The following is a 25022-nucleotide window of genomic DNA, read 5'->3' as shown; positions in this document are numbered from 1 at the left end:
TTGTGTGTTTTCTTCATGCATGTTATTACAGAAATAATTATTATATTATCCTAATATATTATCCTAAATTACAGTTAATTTTAATACTTACGTGTCTTGGTTTTATTAAGTCTGATAATCAAATAAGATTACAGAAACCCTTCTACAACATATTTATTTTCACCACACCAACTTGCTCTTGGTTCTTTGGAAACGGATGGCAAAATTACAACTTATCCACAAGAATCGTCCTCGTGTGCCAGACTGATTTTTGAGTCATTGGAATTAGGATTTTATTCTAATTAAAAAGGGATTTCATACAAATTTTAACTTGATTTCAAGCTGGTAAATTGGTAGAATTTACCTATAAATGATGATTTTGAAACATAAATATTAAACCGAGAATTATAGTGACTGAAATACCTTTTGAATAGATTGATTTTTGAATAGATGGATTGGATTTAATTTGATGTTTTAGGCACGCCACACACAGTTTTAAAAAAACATGTATGCAATCTGTCTGTGGACTCAGTCGCGAAATTGTATGGAACTTCGTGCACTCGATCTGGTTTTTGTTAATTTTTTTTTTTCAGATTATGAATTTTAAGACTGTCTGTTGCCGGCCTTACAGTTATAGACCGTCAACCAAATCTTGTCACTAGAAAACGGCGGCAAATTTGAAAAATCGCGGGCTAGCAACATTAGTTTTGAAAATCGGTGGAAATTCGCGAGTCATTTTGTATCTTATCTGTGGAAATCTCCACAATACCAAAAAGAGAAATAACTAGCACATATCTGTCCCTTTTTAATACATTATCTAATTCGTAAGGAAGGAGCGAGCCCCTTGAAAAAAAAATATCTGTGGCTGTTCTACGTACATTGCTGGTTTTTGTTCGTTTCATAGGGATACCATACTTTAGTTTGATGTACATTGCTACTGCCAAAATTTGGTAGACAGGTTGATAGTAACTTGTTCGTATTGGTGTGTTAAAAATTTTTGTGTTTCACTCGGAAGGCTTGGAATTGGAATCTTTCGCTGGCTCGGGTATCAATATTGGCACGTGCGATATGCGGTTAAACAAAACCTAAACCTTTGTCCCTTTGAAAAACAATAATTAATCTAAAATGCATCTTAGGTACCAGCTACCTAAGTTTTTTTTTATTTGACGCTTTATTCTAGCTAGTGACAGAAAAAGGTTTGACAAAATTACAAGATATTTACAAGGTTTATGTTGTTAGGTGCACAATGCCATCTGTCGGCGGTGTTTTAATGCCATCGAGACGTGATGTCGTGGTGATGTCGGAGTTTAGAAAACTGCCTGTTCGTCAAATATTGCGCTTTTATGCGAAGAGATGGCGCTACAATACTCATTCGAAGCATGTTCGACGATACTTCTTCCCTGTGATTGGTTGCAAAATTCTGACATAACAATGACATTGTTCGCTAACTTCATGCATGTACACAGAGAACCTCCTATAGAGTGGCAGTCTTGTATATTTGGTTCGCGATACGAGTCACCAGTGTTTGGGGTGCGAGGAGCGGGCGGGGAATGTGTTAAGCGCGCTGTGATTGGCCGTTTCAAGGACGGCGGGCAGTCGCGCCAGATGAAAAGGGACAGAAGTATGACTGTCCCTCTACTGACGCGTAAGTGGCCAATGTAAGTTGACCTATGCCGGCTCTGAATAAATTATAAATATGACTTATTTGTGGAATGTAATGCCGTCTGTTTTTAAATTTGAGCTTCTTGTTACCTTTCCACACCATTTCACACTACAGGTGGACATCTTTAAGGCATCAAAATACCCTTTTCCAATTTTTTTGTGCGAAAAACACGCGCCGCTTTCGGGTCTGTTACTTGGTCGATACTGATCGGGCACGGCGAGCGCCCGCGCTTATATCAGTGCAAATACTAGGAAGGCTGGCCACCGCGAGTCGTCTTGTAATAGATGTCTATAGGGGTTGGTCTGTGTGCATGTAGAACTTTTGTTTTGTTTTGATAGTTTTGATTGCATGCAAACACTTTTAGGTACCTCTAGTTTGATTGGACCTCACTCAAATAAATTAGATACTGCTTTTTTATCATAAACAAGTTAAATAACATACATACAAAAAAAAAATAAAAAAAAAATAAAAAAAAAAAACATTCAGTCGAATTGAGAACCTCCTCCTTTTTTGAAGTCGGTTAAAAATAAGACTGTCATATCGCGATGTCGCAGTTTTTTTCTAAAATTTGCGAAAGTATCAAATTTAATTATTTACCAACCTGAAATAAACTAGGTGTTATCACCATTGAGTAATTATTACTCAAAGGTTATCACTTATCACGATGTGAAACAAAAATCTACAAATTAACGGTCTCTAATTGCGACAAAGGTAAGTTGCATTATAAATATTATTTTGTTTTACTAAGGACACCGCCCTGTTATGTTATGATATCTAGTTTTTGTAATAGAGGAAGAGCAACCATACAGCAGAGTTACGAGATTGTGGCATTCATTTGCGTTCTTGTTATCTTGTATGAGGAGTGTGAAATCACGAATGAGATGAGGCAGAACAACTTTTGTTTCGAGTAGGTACTAAATGTAGGATAAATTATCATTATACGCTCGGCTGTTGTCAGGTTACTCTTGCTGATTTTTTAATATCAAATGTGGTCTAATACTAGATAGTTAATGTACCTACTTAATGTTTTGTATTCATATTCTACTATAGCCCGAGCCCTCTGGGCCCTCATGCATGAGAGGAGGCCTGTGCCCAGCAGTGGGATGTATAAAGGCTCATTATTTATTCATATTATAGGTTACCAGGAACCATTAACTATGTCCAAGTTATATTACAAGTTGAAACTGATAAGTGAAGTCAATAACCTCAGTCATTTTATAGTATTAGTAGCTAGGTCCCTGGAAGGAGGTATGATTTCCTCCCTACGGACTCTCCAGGGAAGGTCCCTACCTTGACCGCCTTGTCTCCCTACATTGTGCTAGCTTCTGCCCTTCAGTTCAGTGTTCACACTGAATAGAATTATTCATATACTTAATATGAATTACATAGGTATTATTTAGATAATATGGACTATAAGTTTTAATGTTAAAATTGTCATCAAATTGATGTAAACTAGCAATCTCTACTTTGGTGTCATGTTACAATAAGAGCATAACATGGTAGCAGGTACCTCTGTGATGACAATATGCATCAGCGCCACCTATAGTAATATGTATAGTATATGTTGATTGAGGGTGAAGAAAGGCAACACTCAGTTAATTAATTTTTCATTAGAAAACATTTTAAAACATAAGTTTTTATTTATAGTTTTAATTTTAAAATCTAGGTTGGGAAACATTAAATAAAAGGGTATTTTCACGTCAGCAATATTTGTTTATTCCAAGTATATTTTAAAACATTTATTGTAACTTATTAACTACATGGCAATTCATAATATGAACTAGATACCTACTTAATAGCAATAACTAGAACTAATCTAGAAGTCTAGATACAAAGATAATTAATTAACTTAATTCATAGATTTAAAAAATAAGATCACAAAATAGAACCGTTTTTCCCCCGAAGGGTAAAAAACGGATATTTAGGTTCCTGCCGAAGCTTGAACCACTAATGAGATTAACACCTTCATAACTCGGCCCTAATCGAGTGAATTCCTCGACTAGTAGCGCCATCTGGCGCGCCAGTCAAGTACTAGTGTCGCCCGGTTACCAGCGCTCGGCTGCTTTTTCCTCAGTACCTTTAGCCGGCAAGGCCCTTAAGGGTGGTTCAAGCTTCGGCAGGAACCTAAATATCCGTTTTTTACCCTTCGGGGGAAAAACGGTTCTATTTAGGTGTCCGTGCCTTCGCTTGAACCACTAATGAGACGTGTTTAAACCTCTGCCGGCGCTGGTTAGGGCGTACTGTGACTGATATACTTTATTTATACAGAAATGTCATAATAAGAAATAGGAAGGTATACAAAGGGATGTTTCAAAATTTAGCCACTAAGGTTTCATGAGTTGAAACTGACTCAACACAGCACAGCACAGTTATCCATTATGACTCTATGATGGTGGCGAATCACTTAATTTATGTATAACATAAAACCGACAGGAAGCCCGTAGTTAATAGATCGGTATTACAATATTTACGGAAATAAAACCTGTTATTTCAATAACATTTTTGTGAGAAAATATCTGTAGCAACCCAAACTCTGAAGAGCTTCCCCTTCATCAATGGGTGTTACATCAACGTCGGCTAAATTTGTCTCGCGTTTCCCTTACAACAGTCCCTAGTCAGAACAAGATCATATACATGTTTTTTGTCTTATAAATTCACCAAGATACTAGTCTTCTTCTGCTTAAGATAACTATACTTATATCATGTAACTATAATACACAAATATATCATAGCACTGCCATGAGCATTATGACATTATGTTTAAATTTTTATTTTTCATGTAAATTGATTACTGTACCATAAGTAATGCGCCTATATGTATCTCCGAATATGCACATATTATTGTTAGTATACTGAGTAATAAGCAATATTGACATAGCTTAAACATTGTCTTACATAGCCCACTGCCAAATGTCAACATTTCCCATAGCATAATGTGTTATGAATTCTGTATATGAAATATACATTTGCCAAAACAATTGAAATGAACGCTTGGGTTGGAAGAAATTGCACGCTATCATATGTTAATTTGTAATGTTTACCCACATCACGATAATGTATGCGTTACTGCTGGACTGGTAGCAAAACTGCAAATAAGATGATAATACATTTTCGGCTTCTGACTGAATTGACAATACCATGGCCATGGTTAGCTAAGGATCCATATAATAAAAGGTAAGCTCCTACTCAAAGTCTTTACGAGAACGGAAACTATGCAAATTTTTCCTATTAAATTAAAATGGGTCAACTGAGCAAAAAGCTTTGGGATACAAGCGATTGAAACGAATCAATGATCTAATGAGTCACACATACTTAGGCGAAGATCAAATGAAGGCAATTATTTCTAATTAAATTGACTTTGATACTTCCATGAATATACATGAATGTTAATGCGGGAATCCTCTGTACACTGTACGCGTCAACTTTATTTAGTCTTTTACTATGTCTAGCTAGTATGCTTTTTTCCGATATTTGAAATATTTAATTTGTGTTTGAATAATTATGAATATGTGATGCATATATTTTTAGGCTTATCATTTTTATGACTTATGTGCTGACTAGCCGAATTTATAAAGGCAAAATTGTACGATTCGTGAGCTAGTAATTCTAAAACATTACGACTTATGGCTCTTTAGTCCATTTCGATATTCTAATAAGAATGTAAGACGACAGATAACTCTTCAAATAAGGGTTAATGATGTACGATTACCCATTTATAATAAAAATTCAGTCATCAGCTTAAGATAGTAAATACATAGTTTTCTTTTCAGAACTTTCGTAATTTATCTCCAAATTGCAAAGCAATATATTCTATATTGCTCTTTTGTGCGAATAATATAAATGTCTCACGTTCTTTATAAACTGATGTATACACATAAACATACGGGTTAATATTTACTGTATTCTTGCTTATTTCTCAAAATCCATATGCAGCGGGACTTCCCACAAACAAGATGCAACTGTTATGTAGGGTAATACCTGATTCTACAATTATATCGAGATGACAATTATTTATTTATCGCATGGCATATAATTAGAATTTTCTTAAAAGTCGTACGTGCGCATGGCTGTAGCATGTAGCGCCACGGACGATGACAATGGTATTTACACTTGCCTGTCATCCGAGACCAATAGGTCAAAATAACGTAGCTATAAGTACTGCGTACCTTAAGCGCTGAGCTTTTATTTTTCATTTAGGTTTCAAGACCTTACTTCTGATAACTATAGTTCATCAATATCTATTTAAACGGCAATAATTTTAAGTTTTCTGTTACCACTAGAAACCCATTTTGCCTAGAATCTGCGCTCCCTTTTATGAGTGTCCTAACAAATTCTTGTATGTCAGGTATATTAGGAGTCCGAAGTCTTCTAAATTAAGTCATAAGCACAGTAATGTTATAAACATCATATTTCTAGTTCCTTACACTAAATTCATTTGGGACTGGGACTCGCCCTCTGACCTTACGAACCGTTTTTTGAATAAGTTGTGGCGTCTACTCTGTTACTGACTAATAGTCGCGCCGCAAAATTCTAATAAATGGCGCTTAGTAAGCAACTGCAGAAATGTGTATCGATCCTACAACGCGCTAATGGAGTTCCAAAAGTTAATTGTAAATATACAACTTCTGTTAATCTCTCTAGGTCCCAGAAACCTGTTCAGAAAACATTTGTCAAATTAAATAAACGGGAACTTTCTGTTAGTAATACCGCAGTAGCGGGCGATAATTTTAGGATGCGAGCGCCTCTTTATTTGTAAGAGGAAACTGTGTTCTAAAATCGAAAGAGATTCATCCTTCAATTTCCGTTTAATTTATTATTTCAGAACCAGGCCTCCACATTCAGTGACTACCTTTCAACATTTTATCCATAAGAGTGCCTTAGCAAATTGTGAAAATCGGCTTCTCTCGGAAAATGTATTGCCCTATTGGTTTTAATGAGCTTAAAGTGTTTTCGATATATCATACTCATACAACAAATAAGCACTTTGAATACAATTTACCTACACGGTTTCTTGCTTTGTTTTGTGTAGTTGTTTAAGTTTAGGACCAACTTCATTTACTTCGGTCAAGAGATGTAAGCCATAGTTCTTCGCTGTAAATAGTTTGAGAATATTGTTCGGTCGTCTCTTTAGTCTAATTCGTTAGTTATTTATAGAAACATAGGATTCGTAACATTACGCCCTCGAACTGGGCAACCGACAAATCCTTTTACGACGAGAGTCCGTCCTGAGTAACAATGCAACAAGGCATACTAAAATGCTATTGTACTAAATAACATATCCTTTAAGTCATTTTGCCAAACTATCCACAAAATATCGTATATATTTGGGAGTCAGATTTCCGGTACGAGTTTGTTGTCTTTGTAATTAACCTCTTCAAGGATTGTCTGTAACCTTGGTCTAGCTAACGTTAGTAATAATGCATGATTGAGTATTCTAACCGTTGGTCGATTAACGGCAGTTTGAGGTCAATTTGTAGTACATATATGTATATATCGTACTTAGAAAACTTTCCGAGCTGTAGCTTTTTATTTCTAAATGAATTGGTTCAGAAGTCTCTACTGGGTCGATTGTTACAGAAGTAATACTTTTGTCAGTTCGGTATACTGAACAACATATACTGGAACATTATCCGCCATTAGTCCGACTGGATGTTTCAGCCGGACAGCTATAAGTTTGCTGAAATACAGACGAATATCCAGGTTTCACAGAGTAAAGAGCCTAGTACAAGAATTTTCCTTTTCGGTAAGTTATTTTGTAGCTAATAGTCAACATTTGCTAAGTACCTGAGTGGTTCTTCTGCGTTTCTAAAGTCCGTATCAAGACCCAAGACCATGCATCAATTATTGACGCCCGTGAGTTGATGAGACTAGAGCTCTAATCATTCATTTAAAAGAATCTGCACTCTAGGAATAGCGTAAAACAGTGGCATAAATTAATGGATTTTCTTTTTCCCATTGGTATCTTCGCCACCCCCTCTCCCTTTCTGATTGGGCAAGAAGGGCTTTGTAATATAAAGTGGTTTTTCATTCTGTTTAGCATCACTATTATGTATATTTCTTAATTCGCTTAGTATCTGGCAACAAAGTGCTAGTTAATTGCTACCGAAGCTCCACCCACACGTTTTTAGATGTGGAAGTGGATTTTCACAACGTCAAACCTGCTAATAAACCTCTATCATGACGAGCATTCTAAAAGTTGACATGACAAATTAGGTTGGCAATAACGGCGTTGCTTTACAGTAATTGGATCACACATTCGTCATCATTATGGCCGTTCAGATATTCACGAGCGAGATAAATTTGGACATTCCTCACAATCATTCATCTGTTGGTCAGGTGACCACGCTGATTATGTATTAGCTAATTAGGCAATTGAGACGACGCCGATGTCGTTCACTTTACCTGTATAAAACGACCCCACTTATGGGAACCCATCACGTGATGATTTTTGTCTAATAAGACAATGACTAAACTGTGTAATTGTGTATGTCTCAGGTTAACACGTACGCTGTGGTTCTGATTCGAAAGACCTTCTACGAAGTACATATGTTTAGAAATACCTTATACAAAGTATGTTTAGTTAAGAGTTGTGCTAATTACCGCAAAGTAGATGTTAAAGCGACATAATCTCATTGAGATTCGAGTACAAATACAACATTTTGCCTCGTGATCATAACGCTCGTCTCATGACACCAAAGGTGAATTAGTGCATGCATAGCATGTAATAACCCAATGGGTTCTCACAGGATGTCGTAAATCATCGCATAGGACAACGAAATCCAAATTCCAAGTCGCTGCAAAGTTTAATCTTTTACGGGGCGACGCTTGTCAATTTATATGACAGTGTACTTTTTCGCACAGCACAACTTTACTCATGTTGTCTCTAATGACGAATCATGTCTGCACAATGAATGATCTCCTTTGTCATATCACGAGGCGATGCCCTATCGGATCGTGGGCCCTATCTTTTCATAGGCCAGGTTATCTAATGGGACCTCATCTGTTTCAAAACATCTCTTGTGTCCTGTCACCTCACGAGGCAAAGCTATGACTTTTCAAGGGACGAACCTATGTCGTCTCACGGGACGTCGCTCTGTCTCGTCTTACGTGAGCGTGGCATTTGTCCCTTATATTCTTTATGACGGTGCATAGGATTACACTGCGTCCCATCGCTGTCAGTTTTCTTCATCGTCTCCATGCCACCACACAAGAACAACCCTGTCGTCTCGCGGGACAATGCAATGTCGTCTCATTGGACGACGCCTGTCGTGTCACAGCACGACGCCATGTCGTGTAACGGGACGACATCTGTCGTCTCACGGGACTACGCCATGTCATCTCACTGGACGACGTCATGTCGTCTCACGGGACGACGTCTTTCGTCTCACGGGACGACGTTTGTTGTCTCACGGGACGACATCTGTCGTCTCACAGGACGACGTCTGTCGTCTCACAGGACAACGTCTATCGTCTTACGGGACGACATCTTTCGTCTCACGGGACGACGTCTGTCGTCTCACAGGACGACGTCTGTCGTCTCATGGGACGACATCTGTCGTCTCACAGAACGACGTCTGTCGTCTCACGGGACGACGTCTGTCGTCTCACGGGACGACGCCATGTCAGTCTCACGTGAGTGAGGCATATGTATCCGCGTATTTATGACGGTGCCTACAGGAGGTCACTGCGTCTCGTCGCTGGGCCAAAGGCACCGAGCGGAATATCACGAGTTAGAAGTAATCATAATCTTTTCGATGTTATAAATTTCTCGAACTTTTTAAGACTTGCTTTTGTAAACGTGTTGCTCGGCCGAGTTACAAAAGCGTACTGAGGAAAAAGCAGCCGAGCGCTGGTAACCGGGCGACACTAGTACTTGACTGGCGCGCCAGATGGCGCTACTAGTCGAGGAATTCACTCGATTAGGGCCGAGTTATGAAGGTGTTAATCTCATTAGTGGTTCAAGCGAAGGCACGGACACCTAAATAATGTGATAACTGGGGGTTTAATTGACATTCAACTATCAACAATAATTGCTAGTTAATTTGATCAATAGCATTCTAAGCAGAAAATTTGAAAAATATATTTACAAATTAATTTATAAACAACATTTTAAATTCGTATATCGTTAAAATACAAAAAACTTAATTGTATTACATTTTACATACAACATTTACAATGCGAATGTTTAAAATGATAACAGAAAATATCTCCACTACAATACAAGCGAAAATAAATATTAATTTGTACTCTTGGTGAAAACGTACATACTTCATTTATTAAACTTATTTTATGTAGATAAGGCACTAAAGGTAGGTATGTTTTTATTCAGAGAATTACAGATTGTTGTATTATCGACATCTTTTCAGAGTTCAGAGCAACAATATCTTTATACTTTTTAGTCTTTGTTAAAATAAAATGTTTGGCTTTTAGCCCTAGCTAAGAATCATAAAGTCTAAAAACATAGTACTTGAGTCTCTATTACTATTACAATAGTCAACTAAAAGATCAAAATAGTAAGATGGCTTCGGTTGCCTATCTAGAAAGTAGGTACTAACTTATTCGCTAGATAATCTGGAAATGATTGTCGCTGGATCCATCTATGTGTTCCACTCATATTATTTAAAAGTCTGAACAGAAGAGGGATACGGCGTTATTCATTTATAAACGTTTTATAAACCTGGTTTAGCTAATAATCGTTTATCATTATCTGTCATGTTGTTTTATGTATTTGTGAGAAAGGGACAAAAACTTTGAACTAATCAGTTCATTAACTTTTTTATGAATAAGGGGGTAAGTTAACAGCCTGAATACACCTAATAACTTGAAAATACTTGCGTAGGCTCTGACATTTTAAGAACAGTTTTTAGACTTGATCTACTCGAATTGTCTCTGAGTTTCATGATCAGGCTATAAATGCTATAATATAAACACAAAGAACTTCAAATCAAAATTAGAGTAATTTATTAATAAGAGTAGATTAGAGTAATGATTCATTATTTACCAAAGCTTATTTCGCCTTCGCTTTTACTAGGCAGGTTAGCACTCCTACTTTTAGATCTATGAATTGAACTAAGTTCTCCTTCACTTCTTAGAGGCAAAATACCAAGAGAATTGATATCAACACTTAAAATGGATGACAAAGAACTACTAGACTCTGGTGAGGAAACTCTTCTGCGAACTTTCTTTTTAAGTTTTAACTTTACTTCTCCTAAACTACTGATTTCCGAAGAAGAGTTGTCAGCATCTATTGAGGTCGAGTTAGTTATGTTTTGCTTTACAGTTTTAGATATTCTAGCACTACTTTCTCGTTTTCTTTCGGCACTGTGAGCCGAGCGACTGCAAATTTCCAAATTTGATAGAACTTCGACTGAAGTGTTTGGTAAGCGAAGGCTGAATCGTGGGGAAGAGAGATTAATGGATATCCCGAGGTCTCCAGGCTCCTGTTCAATTTCAACTTTAACATCCTTTTCGTTTGTGACAGATATGATGGGACTTGTTTGATGATCGACGGGTAAAGATAAGAGGAAAGGAGAAGTGGTTCTAGTCTTGGTCCGTGTGGGAGAAGTCATCACACTTTTCGCATGTTTAGGTGAAGTCTGCGTCACCTTCTGCGCCGCATTCACGTTTAGACTCACGGTTAACGAATCCTGATGGGGTTTAGAAGTGGACGGTTTATCAATAGAGCTTTGAAGGAAATCGCCGTACTCGTCGACGATTAGCTTCTTTATTAGTTCTTTCTCCAATTTAAACATTTTCTCAATTTCCTTGCTAGGATCCATAGAAGGCCATAAATCGTTGTGAATAGGTTTTATATTTGGACTGCCATTTCTAGGTGAAGTTTGAGTTTCTTTCAAAGATATTTTCTTAGTCGTTTGGCTTTGTGTAGCAGTATCTTCAGTGTCAATATTGTGTACAAACTCGAATACATCCACGCGCTTTTTCAATGAAAGTTTGGGAGTTTTCGAATACGTCACGTTATGGATATTTGTTTTGGTTTTAGGATTTTCTAATTTTTCCTCTTCAGCAACACTGTTATCCGTTATTTCACTAATATTCGCTTTTTTAGAATATTTATTGTCTGAACTTAATTGACTGCCTCGACTATTTTTATCTGATTGGTCTGATTTTTCTTCCTCAAAGTCGTCTGCGTAACTATCTGGTTCATTTGTGTCTTCGATGGTGCTATCACTAGATAACTTTTGAGACTTATTGTCTTTTATTCTCATCTCAGTGTTTTTCGATAAGGTTTTATTAACAGTTTTTTCAATATCTATAACTTCTTGTAGTAAGTTTTCATCTGAGGTTGTTAATATTTTCGAACTATCTCCTTTATCTTTCTTTCTTGGGCTATTATTGCAAGAATTGTCTTGACTACTTATTATTTTATCTATAATAGGGCTAAGTGGTATATTATTTTTATCTGGTATATCTGATATTTCCCTTTCAATATCACTAACATTAACACCTCCTAATGTTAACTTTGAATATGGAATGTACTGAGCGTTGTTCAACAGTTTTGGTTGTGGCTTTGAAAGATTTGATGGCTGTAGATTCGATTTTTTAGGAGACATTTTCTTGCCGGTTCCCTTTAATTTGGGTATGAATTTATTTTTCTTGGAGCTTGAAGGCACACCATAAACTGAATTTAGTTTTTTTCTCCATTCATCCAAATTGAGATGAGCTCGTTTGGGTGGTTCTGTTTTAGTTATTAAGCTTCCTTTCTTATTTTGATCTGAACGTATTGAAGTTGTAGAAGACGCTCTTGTAGTTTTTCTTGTGTAGAGGTTTAAATTACATTGGGAACCAGAATTTCCATTGTTAGTTGAAGTACTACTTTCGGAAGTAACAATTTTTGTGACTTTTCTTGTCGGTTTTATATTTCTCATAGTTGGTACATGAGAGGATATAATTGTTGGCGGGATTTTGGATGCTGGTACCTTTACGGAAGAAATCTCATGTTGCACTGAAATTACTCCAACATTATATTTAGGTTCTGAATTACTTTTAGTTTTTTCCGTTTCAGGCTCTATATCTAATTGTAAGACTTTTTGCTCTTTCAATTCTCCTCTAATGTTGATGCTTGGCATGGTTTGTACTTGAAGATCCTTAACAAAACTATTTTCTTTAACCTTCGGGTATTGAAAAGTATATTCATTGTAAATTACAGCTTCTTTATGAGGTTTTTTGACAACATCTCCTTCTACTTGTTTTGTACTATCTGTGGCATCAATTTGAACTATTCTAGTGCGTGATTTAGTAAGCTGCTTAGTTCTTGTAGGTATTTTATTTATAGGCGCATTTTGTAGAATGTTATTGTTTAAAGCATTTTTATCATTTTTGTTAATTTTTTCCGTTAGTTTCTGTTTAGGGGGATTATCGATAGTTTTGTACCCGTTAAATTTGGCATTAACGACCTCTTCGATGTGGATCTTCTCGTTGAAGTCGTCATCAAGCGGCGCGGGCGGCGCCCGCGGTCGCTCGCGCATCCCTGGCTCGCGCTGCGCCAGTTCTCCGGATAGCAGCTTCAGGTCGTCTGCAGTCGATTGCAGCATCTCATGCAACTTTCTAAGGATGAGTTCCTCTTCGAGCCGGAGGGCCGGCTCCGGCTTCCAAATATCGTCGTCTATGATGTTTACCATTTCGATCTTGCTGCGCTCAACCTGAAATCAATAAATTACCGATAAGTTATTTTCTTAACTACCTATACATATAGCTTCAACAATTATTTGGAATGGCAGTCTCAAAACAAGTATTGGTAGTTTCTTTGTAAACTTACCAAATATCGATCAACGGGGTACTGCGGTCCGGGCCTCATCTGTTGGTCAGGCACAGGGGCTCCGGCATCCTCTCGCCGCTCCGTTCTGAAACAAACGCAATAGCTATTATCAACAAGTGCTTCATAAGCATGAAGTTTAGAAGAAATAACTAGTTCATTTTGTTGCAGAGTGAAAAAAACAAGGCCTATTTACAGGGCGAGCGAACACGAACTTTTTAGGTCAGAAACCAAATAGGTACTGCAATGAAACTCGTAATACTCTTATATGAGTTCTCGACCCGTGTAAATAGACTCTTAAGCAGGTGATGATATGATGTAAGAGCACTCTTTTATTTCTGTTTCGGTTCCCTGTATCTTTAGTAAGTACCTATTGAAGTAGTTGAATGTAAGTTTTAATTTAGAAGCTACCTCTCTGTCTATTCTAATTTTCTCGCCTTCTTGCTGCGCACTTCTGTTTTATTACATGTTATAATTATGGAACTCACGTAAGTTTTATGTTATATCGCGGACTACGAAGCTTAGTGAAATACCGCAATCCCGTGTTCTTCCGTGTTTATCATAGCACTTTTAAAGCTCATTTATCATTTATTTATTTAACCAACTTATATTTACAGAGAATCCAGCCATGCAAGTTATGGGTTACAAACACTTAAAACTAACAATAACGGCCACACATGCGCGTTTTGAGGGCGTAGGCGGAGCGTTAGCGGAGCGCAATGATAGCGGTGCGCCGGACGAACGCTGGCGTTGCGCCCAGCGGACGCCAGCGGGAACTAACGAGCGCGAATTGCGAGCGGAACGCCAACGTTCGTCCGGCACACCGCTAACGCTCCGCTGACGCTACCAAAACGCTTTATGTGTGGCGGAGGCTTTATGACTGTCTGCCATGCTCCTTAGACCTTACCTACTTGAATTTGATTTGTGTCTATTTTTATACCTAGTTTCATAGATTAAATATAAGAAGATATATCATCCCATACATTAAAATGCGACCGCACCGCATGGAGAAGGCTATGCGGCCAAGTCTGGTTTAATGCTTTAGATAGCAAAAGGCGGAAAGCAAACCGAGAATGGCATACGTTTTCTCTGTCAAAATTGTGGCAGGTCGTGCTCGCGAATCGGCCTCCACAGTCACGTAAACGTCTGCAATAGACAAAGGCCTGTGATGATGATGATACCCAATCGTTTTTATCTCAATGGTTGACTGGTAGAGAAAAAAAATGCCTTAGGTTAAAACCGCATTACTACCAACTCTGTTTTTGAAATTTGTACCATAAAATTTAGATAAATATAAATTATTTTAGAAACTACCTAGTCCTATTACTGTTTTATTGTTCTGCTTAAAAATTTGCTATAAGAAATTCCACGACAAAAGTAATCTTAATGTTTTTTTTTCGTATTTTGCGTCCTCCATATATTTTTTACCGCTTCTCATTTCCTTTATATACTGTGTTCATGGCATCTATGTACACGTAAATTTGCGATAATGACAATACACTTTTCCTCCACTAGCGTAATATTGGCCCTTACCATATGTTATACCTATTACCTACCCTATTTATTTCTCCCATGGCCGATAGAATTATGTAGATAATTTGTAATTTTCTAACATAAATATAATATCTATCTCTGAACTTCGTGAAAGTCTTTCTGCCTGTCAAAATATCGCTACAGAATAGTAGATGCAAAAAAACACCTCACAAACACCATCCTGAAAACGGTAGGATGTTGGTGTACTTACGTAGTGGTGATATACGATTAGAAATAAAAAGATAGAAGTAGGTATCCCCATCTTCAACGTAATCGTTGGGGACAAATGCCCCGGGATAGAGAAGTGCGGAAAGGCTAAATTGTGAAACATTATAACGTAGGTACCTAATAGCAAAGATAAACGCTCATGTGTATATATTTAGGGGATATTGGTAGTGTGTATTTATTGCGCAGTCTTCGCATGCATCACTTTGCAGTATTGTAAAAGTCACAAATGTCACATTGGTATCTGCTGCCGCGACTCTTGTGAAGAAAGGAGTGTTTATCTTAGTCTAAAAGGAAGGTGTACCTTATATGGATAAGGATCAAAGGTTGTTTCAAATGAAAGTACAATATACAAAATCACATCAATTGTATTTCACCAACATGTATATTAACATCTTAATCGAAGCATTCACTTGCTTATAGTAAGAAAGAGACGAGTCTCGAAAATTATATCCCGTGTCAGAACGACATCTACGAACAAGCCTATGGATACAGGCGGACTATGACCCACTAGTGTACTAAATGAGTGTTTCACAAGGTACCAATAAAGATAAGGCAAACAATAATACCTAGAAAGACTCCCACAGAAACGCCAATAGTCTCGGAGATTTACAATTAGATAAAGATTATTGATAAGTTAAACTATTTATAAACGAATACAAATCAAAATTACAGTTTACATAGCTTATTATAAAAAATCACTTTAAGGGAAGACAATATGACTTAAACAATGAATAATAATAATGAGAAAGGCGTTCTTTGGGAAAATTGGCATCCATTTAGTACACGAATGGATGACAGAAGCACACTCGTGCTTACAATATCTTGCCTTCTGGCGAGAACTAATCAAACGCTGAGCCCGTGCGGGCATTTTCCACTGATAATACTAGATTATTACCAATTTCGAATCTATCAGATACACGACGTTAAGCAGTTAATAAGGTCGTTTAACATGCTACGCCATATAACAATTTAATACTATCACAATAAGTAAAAGTAATCGACCGTTAATTTACCAAGCGCATGCATGTTGTCAAAACACGTATTTGAAATTATAAATATGCGGTAGTAAATTAGTGCAGTACCCGTACGATAATGCGTTCCGAAAATTAAGCTTCACAATACACAAACTGTTAACAAATGATCTATTAATAAAATATTTCAGTCTGCTTGTGACAAAGCAACCTTTAAAGAAAAATTAAATGTCTAACAGGCTGACAGTCAGTAATACTGGATGGAAAGCCTTCAAGATCCTTCGCGGCTATTCCGTCTATCTACATTATATTTACAAGTATAAAGTATATACAACGTACGTATATGTACACAAATATGACTAAAATAAATAAATGACATATCAATTTAATTGAAATGTACTAAGACGAATGCAGCTTAGAGAGGTTCTGTTCTTCGTTTAAAAAAGTAACGCCGGGTGAGATTTTAGCCTCGACGCCAAATTGTAGAGGGTCTTACGGTGTTACTTCTCTAAGCCAAGTCTCGATCAAATCGCTAGAACCTATTAGAACAATTTAATAAAATGCGTAAGATCGTATATTATGTTAATCGGCTGTCCGTCTGATAGCCTTCGAAATTGACATACACTACGAACTGTTTAACATTATGACATACAATGATAATTACTTCACTTTATACAATTATAGCAGCGAGTTTTAAGAGTTCCTATAACGGCCGCGTGTTCGCGGTTCTGACAATTTGACATTTCACAAAATGACTAGGTACGCTCCCAACGTTGCCAAGCGATCCCGCAATACTGCGCCGGCGCGGCGCGCTCGCCGGCCGCGACGCGCGCGCCGCGCCGGTTCATCCCCAACGAGTAACTTATCCTTACAAACAAAATAATCAACTCAAACACGAAAGCTCAGAGGAGCCAGAACGTCCAAAATTACAATTTCGAATCATCATCCAATCGAAAAGAATGCTGCGAGCGTGTCGCGCAAACAAACTGTAAATCCATTATCAGACCGAATTTTGTCATCGAATGCAAGACAGTAACGGAACTCGAGCCACTCTGATCGCCTCACAGATAAAAGAAGGCTATAATATCGCATATTCGCATGCGGTAAATACAAATATACAGGGAGCTAGGGGCTTACTGTACAGAGTGAGGAGTGGGGATAGGGCGAGCGGACTTCCGTCTCTCGGACTACCTTTACAATCTCTCTACATACAATATGTCATGATCGTGTATCGCATAATACTCGTACAGTATAATAAGAATCATCACATTAATAAATGCCAAGTTCACTATGGTTCCGGACCTAAAGGTAACTAAGAAAATGGCATCCGAAGAAATCCTGCTCGGAGCGGCAGAAACCTCCGGTCCCCGGGGCAGGCGCGAACGTGCGCCCGAGTCACCCGGGGACTAAACTTCCTCGAAAAATCCTTCAACCGGATATGTACTATATTCAGAATATTGCACCATCAACTCGTAGGATTAAAAATGACTTTAAACGCTACCAAAGATCTTTCGAGTCGTACAAACTCTTAATAAATAAATAAAAAGAATACGGATCCAATACACTGAATACGGTCCACATCTTCACCGTCGTGTCGAGCTTCCAGGCTTCGACAGTTCGCGGTGAGCGAACTAAATTACAAAAATTGACTATTTACAATGTTATGTACAACAGTGGTATCGTCGGGTGTGGCCTAGCCACTCTCCGCGGAGCCGACAAGCCGGCCGCGTGCCGCGGAGCGCCCCCGCTAAAGCGGGAGGGACAAGAGGTAGAGTCGGGGCGCCACCGCGAAGCCCTAGGTCTCCCGCTCTTTCTTCGGCTTAAACTCCTCGCCGAGAATCGTCGCTATCTCGCCCTGCATGAACGCCCACGGAACTGTCGAGTTTGCCAATGGGCACTTTTCTCCACTTGGACAGTATACCTGGAAACAACGATACAGCATTACAGAAAAATAACTCATTTACTCATAATAATAAATAACGTATGCGGAACTAGAAAGTTGCGAGTGGTATTAGAGGGTAGCTCACCTCAGATCCTTGCTGTCGCTTGATGGAGTCCCGTGAGCAGGGGAAGCAGAACTTGTGGTGCGGCTGGCTGGGGCACTGCACGAAGTGTGTGTCTTCGAGACGCTCCTGGCAGAGCGTGCACTTGAGCAGCGGGGCCGGCGCGGGAGCCGCCGCGTCCGCGCTCTCGCCCGCCTCCGTCGACGACACCGACGTCGTCGAGGACACGTGCCGCGAGCCCGACGACCGCCGCCCTCCGTTCGAGCCTGCCGGACCGGAGGAAAACGTTAACTACCGGTACTTTGAATACATTAGCTACTAGTGCGGGGACTACGACTGAATAGTCAGCAGACTGCGGGACGGTCGGGGCGCAAGCGGTCGTCGGGCGTCGGACGCCCGCCCGTGTCCGACCCGTCATACGATACGACAGTCAACATAAACGATGTTCATATTAAATGCTGTTAAAACTATTATAAATGAGCAAATCTCTTAATCTGATAAAATGAAGGTTAGGGCATTTGTAGATATCATCTGCCCCTTTAGCACAACTTGCCTTGTCGCGCGCGAGTCCATACATCAAGCGCGACTTCAAGTATTGTTTCTTCGACTATTGTTGTTTTACTTGTATATTTTCACCAAATAAACGTTTTCTATTCTGTTCTATTCTATTCTATAAGTATGGACTCGCGCGCGACAAGGCAAGTTGTGAGCAAAAGGGTCAGGTATAGGTTGATGGATCGAAATGTTAACGTGATGCGTTTGTATGTACCTGATGAGTTGGGTGAGTGTTGGCTGGAGCGGCTGGCGGAGCGCTGCGGAGGCGGCTGCGGGGGCGAGCCGCCGGCGGAGCGCGGCGAGCCCGGCGGCAGCGTGTCGGCCACGGACATGAGCGCGGCCATGGGCGAGGGCCCGGCGCCGGCGCCCGTCACGGGCGGGGACCCGGCGGCGCGTCCGAGAGGAGAACCCGCCGACCCGTTCGTTAGTGGCGCGCTGTTTCCGTACCCTGATAATCCGACAATATTAGTATGTAGCATAGTCAACACATAAAGGAATTACATTACTAGTATTAACTAGTGATTGAAAACAGATTTCGAAAGTTACTATGTTTAGAGAAAGTAAAACTGTTAAAGTTGCTTCAAAATTTAACAGATTAGGTTAATAATATGTATTATGAAGAATGGCTCCATGGAGGAAATTGTATTGAGTTGAGTTAAGATGCTGGTGTGCTCTATCCGAATCCCACAAGCAACGTCGGATGACACATCGACCGGCTCATAGTAAACATACAAATATAATGTCTTATAAATAGTATTATATGTTAATACTGTTACGTCGCGATGTGTCACGGGGAAGTGGCGCTGGCTGTCTAACTGCGCCTGTAGGCGGATTGGTAAGTACACAATATTGGATGCTGATAGTGGAACAGAGCGCAGTGTCGCGGACGCGACGTTGCCAGAAGTCGCGATATGAGGCCCACATGTGTGCGCTGTACGCGAGGCGTTTATCCACGCTCCGTGCAAACATGGCTATCGGAAACATGGTATAATTTTGATATTTAATTATTGTTGCTGTAACAGTGCTTGGACTACGTGACCGATATAAAAATACACAATCGTCGCGTACAATGCGCCTCGAACGTTTCAAGTTCAAGATCATGATACAGCGGCACTATGTATTCATCATATATTATTTAATATCTTTATTGGACGAATCAGAGCGTTCGATTTCAAAGTAAGTTTGATTTATCGAGCTGCAAAAAGTGCGTGAGCCTGTAGAGACTGATATGTGGCGCGGTGAAGGCCCGGCCCATATGGCGGGGTGACGTCACCGTGTGACCTTTTTGGCTGGCGGCGCGCACTAGCTCCACGGAATGTGGTCGAGCGGGTGCCAAGCGTAGGCAGGCGCTATATTTTTTCGCCCGACGGCCTACCTACATACGTACGCGAGCGAAAATGTCGTCACGCGACGTTGCCACGCCGCTGTGCATGCATTCACGGCGCCGTTTACATTACGTGGGTGTTGGTACGTAGCGTGGTGTGCGAGAGGCCGGGGCGCGGGCTCGCTTTCGAGAACGCTCAACCAGTGGGACTGGTTTCGTATTTATGGACTGAGTTAATGCACCTACCTAGATACGAGTCACAGGCCGCGGTTGCGCAAACTGTCCGCCGCCCGCGCACGTTCAATCGCTATAGTTCGTGTTATCGCTCTACGCGTGACTTCTCTATTTTTATAATAACCTACATTGTTATTAGTAAACAAGAGAATGCATTTGGTTACATCATACACACGTTACTCCGTACAATTTAGTTTAAAATGGAACATATTAGTTGATTTATTTCATTCCATTTCGTAAGGAGAAGTACCTACCTATAGATAGATTTTGTAGTAAACAAGAGTTGAAACTTTTCTTTTGATTTTAACCAACCCTGACCGACAATAAAGTACATGTTAATTAGTTTTCGAATACACACAACAAACGTCTTTAAATTGACCGCCAAGCAAAAATGAAAACATGTAATGCTGGGCTGCTGGCTAGCTATGACGCTCTACAGCCGTAGGTCGGTCCAATATTTTCCGTTAAATATTTGAACCTTCAGGAAATGTTATTTGTATTGAGCAAATTTAATGATACAAAACAAATCGTCACTACTTTTAAAAAATCTCGTATCTCACGCTGTTCCTCAAAGTTAAAACGCAGTAAGTCTGTATGCATTCCATACATACTTATTACAATTTTATTTTCATTGACAGACGAAGATACAAGTTTTTTTAAAAGTAGTAACGAAATGCAACAACCAACCAGCAGCAAAACCTTATATAAATAATTATGATTGAACGAAATAAGTAATATAAAGCAAGGACTTGGGCTTTAAGATGATGGTATTAACTCCTGACATTAAAAGAAAAATCAGCAGGACATCAAACCTTAATACCGTTTTGGAAACAAACAAGCAGTATTTTCGAGCTGATAGGTTCCTTCTTACAATTTATAAGAGTAGGTTTTTCAATAAATAACTAATCTTGTGGTTAGTTGTCAAAGCGGACCCCAGGCTCCCATGAACCGTGGCGAATGCCGGGATAACATGGAGGATGATGATCTACCACCGAAATCCCAATTCAAAGGGGTTGATGTTGTTTTCTTAATGTAAATGAACAACCCAAGAAAGTTCAACGTTTCCTTCAAAGTCATCGATTTGACAAATCAATCGTGTTTTTAGAACATTGACAACAGAAAAGCTCGTATTTTAAAAGTAAAAACAACAAAACTACATAAGTACTTATTTCATATCTCTACAGTAGCATATGGTAGCAGGGAAAATCTAAAATAAAGAAAACTTTATTGGAAGCTCGATTGTAAAGCCTCATCACAACACTGGACAAGGAAGTCAACGCCAAATATAGGCTTAGAAGACCCTGAACCTTTTTGTATGGTGTAGTCTAAAATGTTATCGAGCAATCTCTTAATTGACACATTAATTTTAAATGTCCTACATTTCCACTTTTACTTTCTGTTTCGATTTTCGACATATGTGTGATTTGAGGACAGATTAAGAAAAAATGGGACGACACTACAATACAACGTACCATTTCTTTCCGGACTAATCCTTCAAAGGACTCATCAAACCCCAGCAACTTATTATGGAACTGGGAATTAACTTCATCAAGTAAAGAAAATAAAGGGAATGGATGATGAGAAAGTCATTGGAGATAATGGAGATATCAAATCACATTGACATGATGCGTGCTGCGGTTGGTTAGTTGTCATTTTGGACCGCATTTTTCTTTACGTAACAAATTGGCTTAAATCATGAAATGATTGCCGTGTGTCACAAAGTTTGTTAATGAGTCGATTAACGATTTGGCGACGACGAGTAACTTTCGTTATAGTAACAAACGAAATCGGTTGGGTATTGTTTTAAAAAAAGGATCACGACACTTACCGTTTGATTTGAATGATGAAGCATCGAAAGATGGAGTGCGGTGAGGGTGTTTTTCTTGTTTGAAAACACGGTCCGGTGCAAATGGAGCTGCGAGAGACACCGCTGGCAAGGATTCGCCACGAGTTAGCGGTGGCCGAGCATGCTCCTCCAGTAGCCGCTTCGCGGGCTCGTGATGATTTTGGTGGTCATCATCATCCAGCTGTCGCTTCAACGTGAGGCCTGGTGCTAGTCGTGCGCCGCCGTGTGTCGGCAAGTGGTGTGCCGGCAAGTGCGCTAGCCTTCGACCTTCTAGTTCCTCACGACGATTACTATATTCCGCCAGAAGACCAGCGCTGGCCGTCGGACGTGGATGATGGAGGGCAAATGCTGTTGTGGGCGCGTGGTGAGCTGGCGGCGCTGGTTGTCCTCTAGCTGCCGTTTCGGCTCCATTTTGGTGGGCTTCCAAAGGTGCCCGATGGGCACCCTTGGCATGTGTCGGGCCACGACCCTCCTGGAAACCGTGGGCGCGCTTTAACTGCCGCGTCGACTCGAGGACCACTTCGATCCTATCCGCGCCCTCATAGTTGACGCACCCTCGGCAGACCGCCTCCGAGAACTCGTGCAACATTGCCCACGGCATGCGGGGCAAGTCGCACAAGTAGCAGTGCTGCCTTTTCTGCATAACCGACATCTCGCCGCCGGGTGTCGAGCGGAGCGCGAGAGATCGGTTTTCTTCGTTTCTCTTGTAAATTGTCACAGATTTATCGAACCGATAAGAAAAAACACTGTCACCATGTTACACGGGCACATAGAATTCACATAGATTTCCGCGGATGCCGGGTGTCGAGTGTGTCAGCGCAGGAGAGGCACTCGCTCCGTGAGCGGGTCGAGGAGAGACTGAGCCGGGGTCGCGGCATCGCGCGGCAGCGTGGGGGGCGGCCGCGGCGCGCGGGGCTGGGCGGCCATTATCGAGCGGTGACGTCAGCGCGCGCAGCACGACGACGCGGCGAGGACGAGCCGTTAGCCGCGACGCGGATGTGCCCGCCACGCAGCCCGCAGCACTCGACCCGACCCCACACAACACAACACAACCTTTTCGTACGATAATGAGACCGTTGAATGCACTACATCGTGATCATTGCCGAGCCAGATGCAGCGCTTGCAAAAATTACCCATGCATATTTTTATAGAAATAATTATTATAATGGGTCTATCAATTACATTTCAATGGATGATACTTGAACATATACATTATGAACTATGTAGTTGGAAACTCGTATTTATCCATAAAAGCCTGAAAAAGCTTTATTTTTAAACAGAGCAAGGAAATCAATTTATAGGGTAAGTGATCAGACATTATTCTTGAATACAAAAATTTGTCTTCAGAGTGGCATAACAGATTTCAAAGCAAAATCTGATTAAGTGATTACCTACACAAAAAGTTGAATTTGAGTTCAATGTAGGAGGGATCGAATGCAAAAGGGAATGTATGTAGAGTTGAATGACTATTCTAGACTATACATTCTTTAACTGAAAACCGGAGTAACATAACAACTTAACAAGTAATGCACTCAGATCTCGCAAGCTGTAGGGAACAAAAGTGAGGGATAGAAAATTTCTCTAAGATTACATCAGTAAATGTAGGTGCTAGCCGTAGTAAGGTGAATCACGCTGTAGCGCCGCATTCCGTCGAGCCCTCGATTCCGCTAAGTAAGTCTATATTCAACGAAAGTAAACAGCTGCTGTTGTAGAATAACAATTAGTGTTAACGCGTATTATACTCGAAGAGCTCAACGCATTAAATTTCAATCTATTCTCGGTCGGTTTCCTTTCGGACGGCTGCATTCTACTTATTATTACTGAGAACCACGAACGGAACTGGCTGGAAGACGGGAACGGGGTACGCCGGGGCCGGGGTCGGGTGCCGGGGGACGCGACCGGTGTGGCGGCCATCTTGAGACGTGACGTCACGTGACGAGTCAGCCGAGCGTGCGGCGTGGCAACGTTGCATCGCTCATCGCCCGCTCTCTCGCTATGTTGCCGTTCTATTGTGCTACAGTAATAACGCAGCGAAGCAGCTTATCACTTTTTTGTATGCCTCTGAGGATCGGAGAAAAAACAGTTATGCGGCCAGGTAAACGCGGTTGACGAATGGGTGATACACTCGAATTTTGGGAGATAAATCTCATCGTAGATTTTGTTGGCAAATGAAACTCAACGTATTGAAACTGTGTCAACATATTTAGTCATTGACGATCTGTCGCTGAAAGATAAGCCACGACAGCGTAGAGTCAATTTACCTGCAGATAAATTTAACGAACTGTAAAGATTATAATGTCGATGGAACTTATAGCTATCATGAAATTTATGATGAGATTTAATTAGTTCCACTGTGATCCGGCGGGATTGCTAAAGGCCGAAGTAATGAAGACCAAATTGTGTTTGGACTTTTGGAGGCTTACTAAGTCCTAAGCTTCCCGTTTTTCCCTTTTAGCAATTTGCATGGCGTCGAGTTTTGCAATCAAGTAATCAAATTTGACTTTGGACTCGTTTTTCCGACGCGGATGGAGGCATAATTTGATTTGGTTGAAGCAAATTCCGGCAGGTGTCTCGGTGTTGTGGCTAACTTAGTTACTGGAAGCGAACATATCGGCGTGAGTTTCATGACTTCGTTTTTAGTTGACGACTCTAATTTATACATAACCGCTTTATAGCTAACGAGCAGTCTGGTCTGATAATATCAGTTCTCTCTGCTAGATATCAGCCTGATATCTATCTGTGCTGCGTTGTTTTGTGCCAGTAAGAAAAAATGGTTACTTGTTGGTGGAGTGCTTGATAATATATTTCTATGATTGTTACATTAAGTAAGTACTTCTGATTCTGACACATTTATGGCACGAACAGTATCGACCTGAGAGGCTGCGGGCCAGGCCCCGTAGCCGAATGGCATTT

At 40.1% G+C, this 25022-nt stretch overlaps 2 protein-coding genes across 2 annotated transcripts in view; both read right to left on the bottom strand.

Annotated features, from left to right (window-relative positions):
* Positions 1 to 9628: 9628 nt before the first annotated feature.
* LOC125235089 overlaps positions 9629 to 25022 on the bottom strand; it is a 241470-nt gene continuing 226076 nt past the window's right edge. The window contains exons 4-5 of the mRNA XM_048141519.1: positions 13419 to 13503; positions 9629 to 13302 (exon numbers count right to left, since the gene is read on the bottom strand). Of these exons, the coding sequence (XP_047997476.1) occupies positions 10636 to 13302; positions 13419 to 13503 (2752 nt within the window). The 3' untranslated portion in view covers positions 9629 to 10635. The remainder of the gene's footprint in view (positions 13303 to 13418; positions 13504 to 25022) is intronic.
* LOC125235093 (interferon regulatory factor 2-binding protein 2) lies at positions 15524 to 23170 on the bottom strand. The gene is made up of 4 exons (XM_048141528.1): positions 22092 to 23170; positions 18920 to 19153; positions 18175 to 18416; positions 15524 to 18068 (listed from the first exon to the last, which is right to left on the bottom strand). Exons 1-4 carry the CDS (start codon positions 22759 to 22761, stop codon positions 17943 to 17945), a joined length of 1272 nt encoding a protein of 423 aa, XP_047997485.1. The 5' UTR covers positions 22762 to 23170; the 3' UTR covers positions 15524 to 17942.

Source organism: Leguminivora glycinivorella, chromosome 17 (assembly GCF_023078275.1).
Source record: "Leguminivora glycinivorella isolate SPB_JAAS2020 chromosome 17, LegGlyc_1.1, whole genome shotgun sequence".
Taxonomy (NCBI): domain Eukaryota; kingdom Metazoa; phylum Arthropoda; class Insecta; order Lepidoptera; family Tortricidae; genus Leguminivora; species Leguminivora glycinivorella.
The sequence above is the reverse complement of the archived record's forward strand: the minus strand, read 5'-3'. Positions and strand labels throughout refer to the sequence as shown.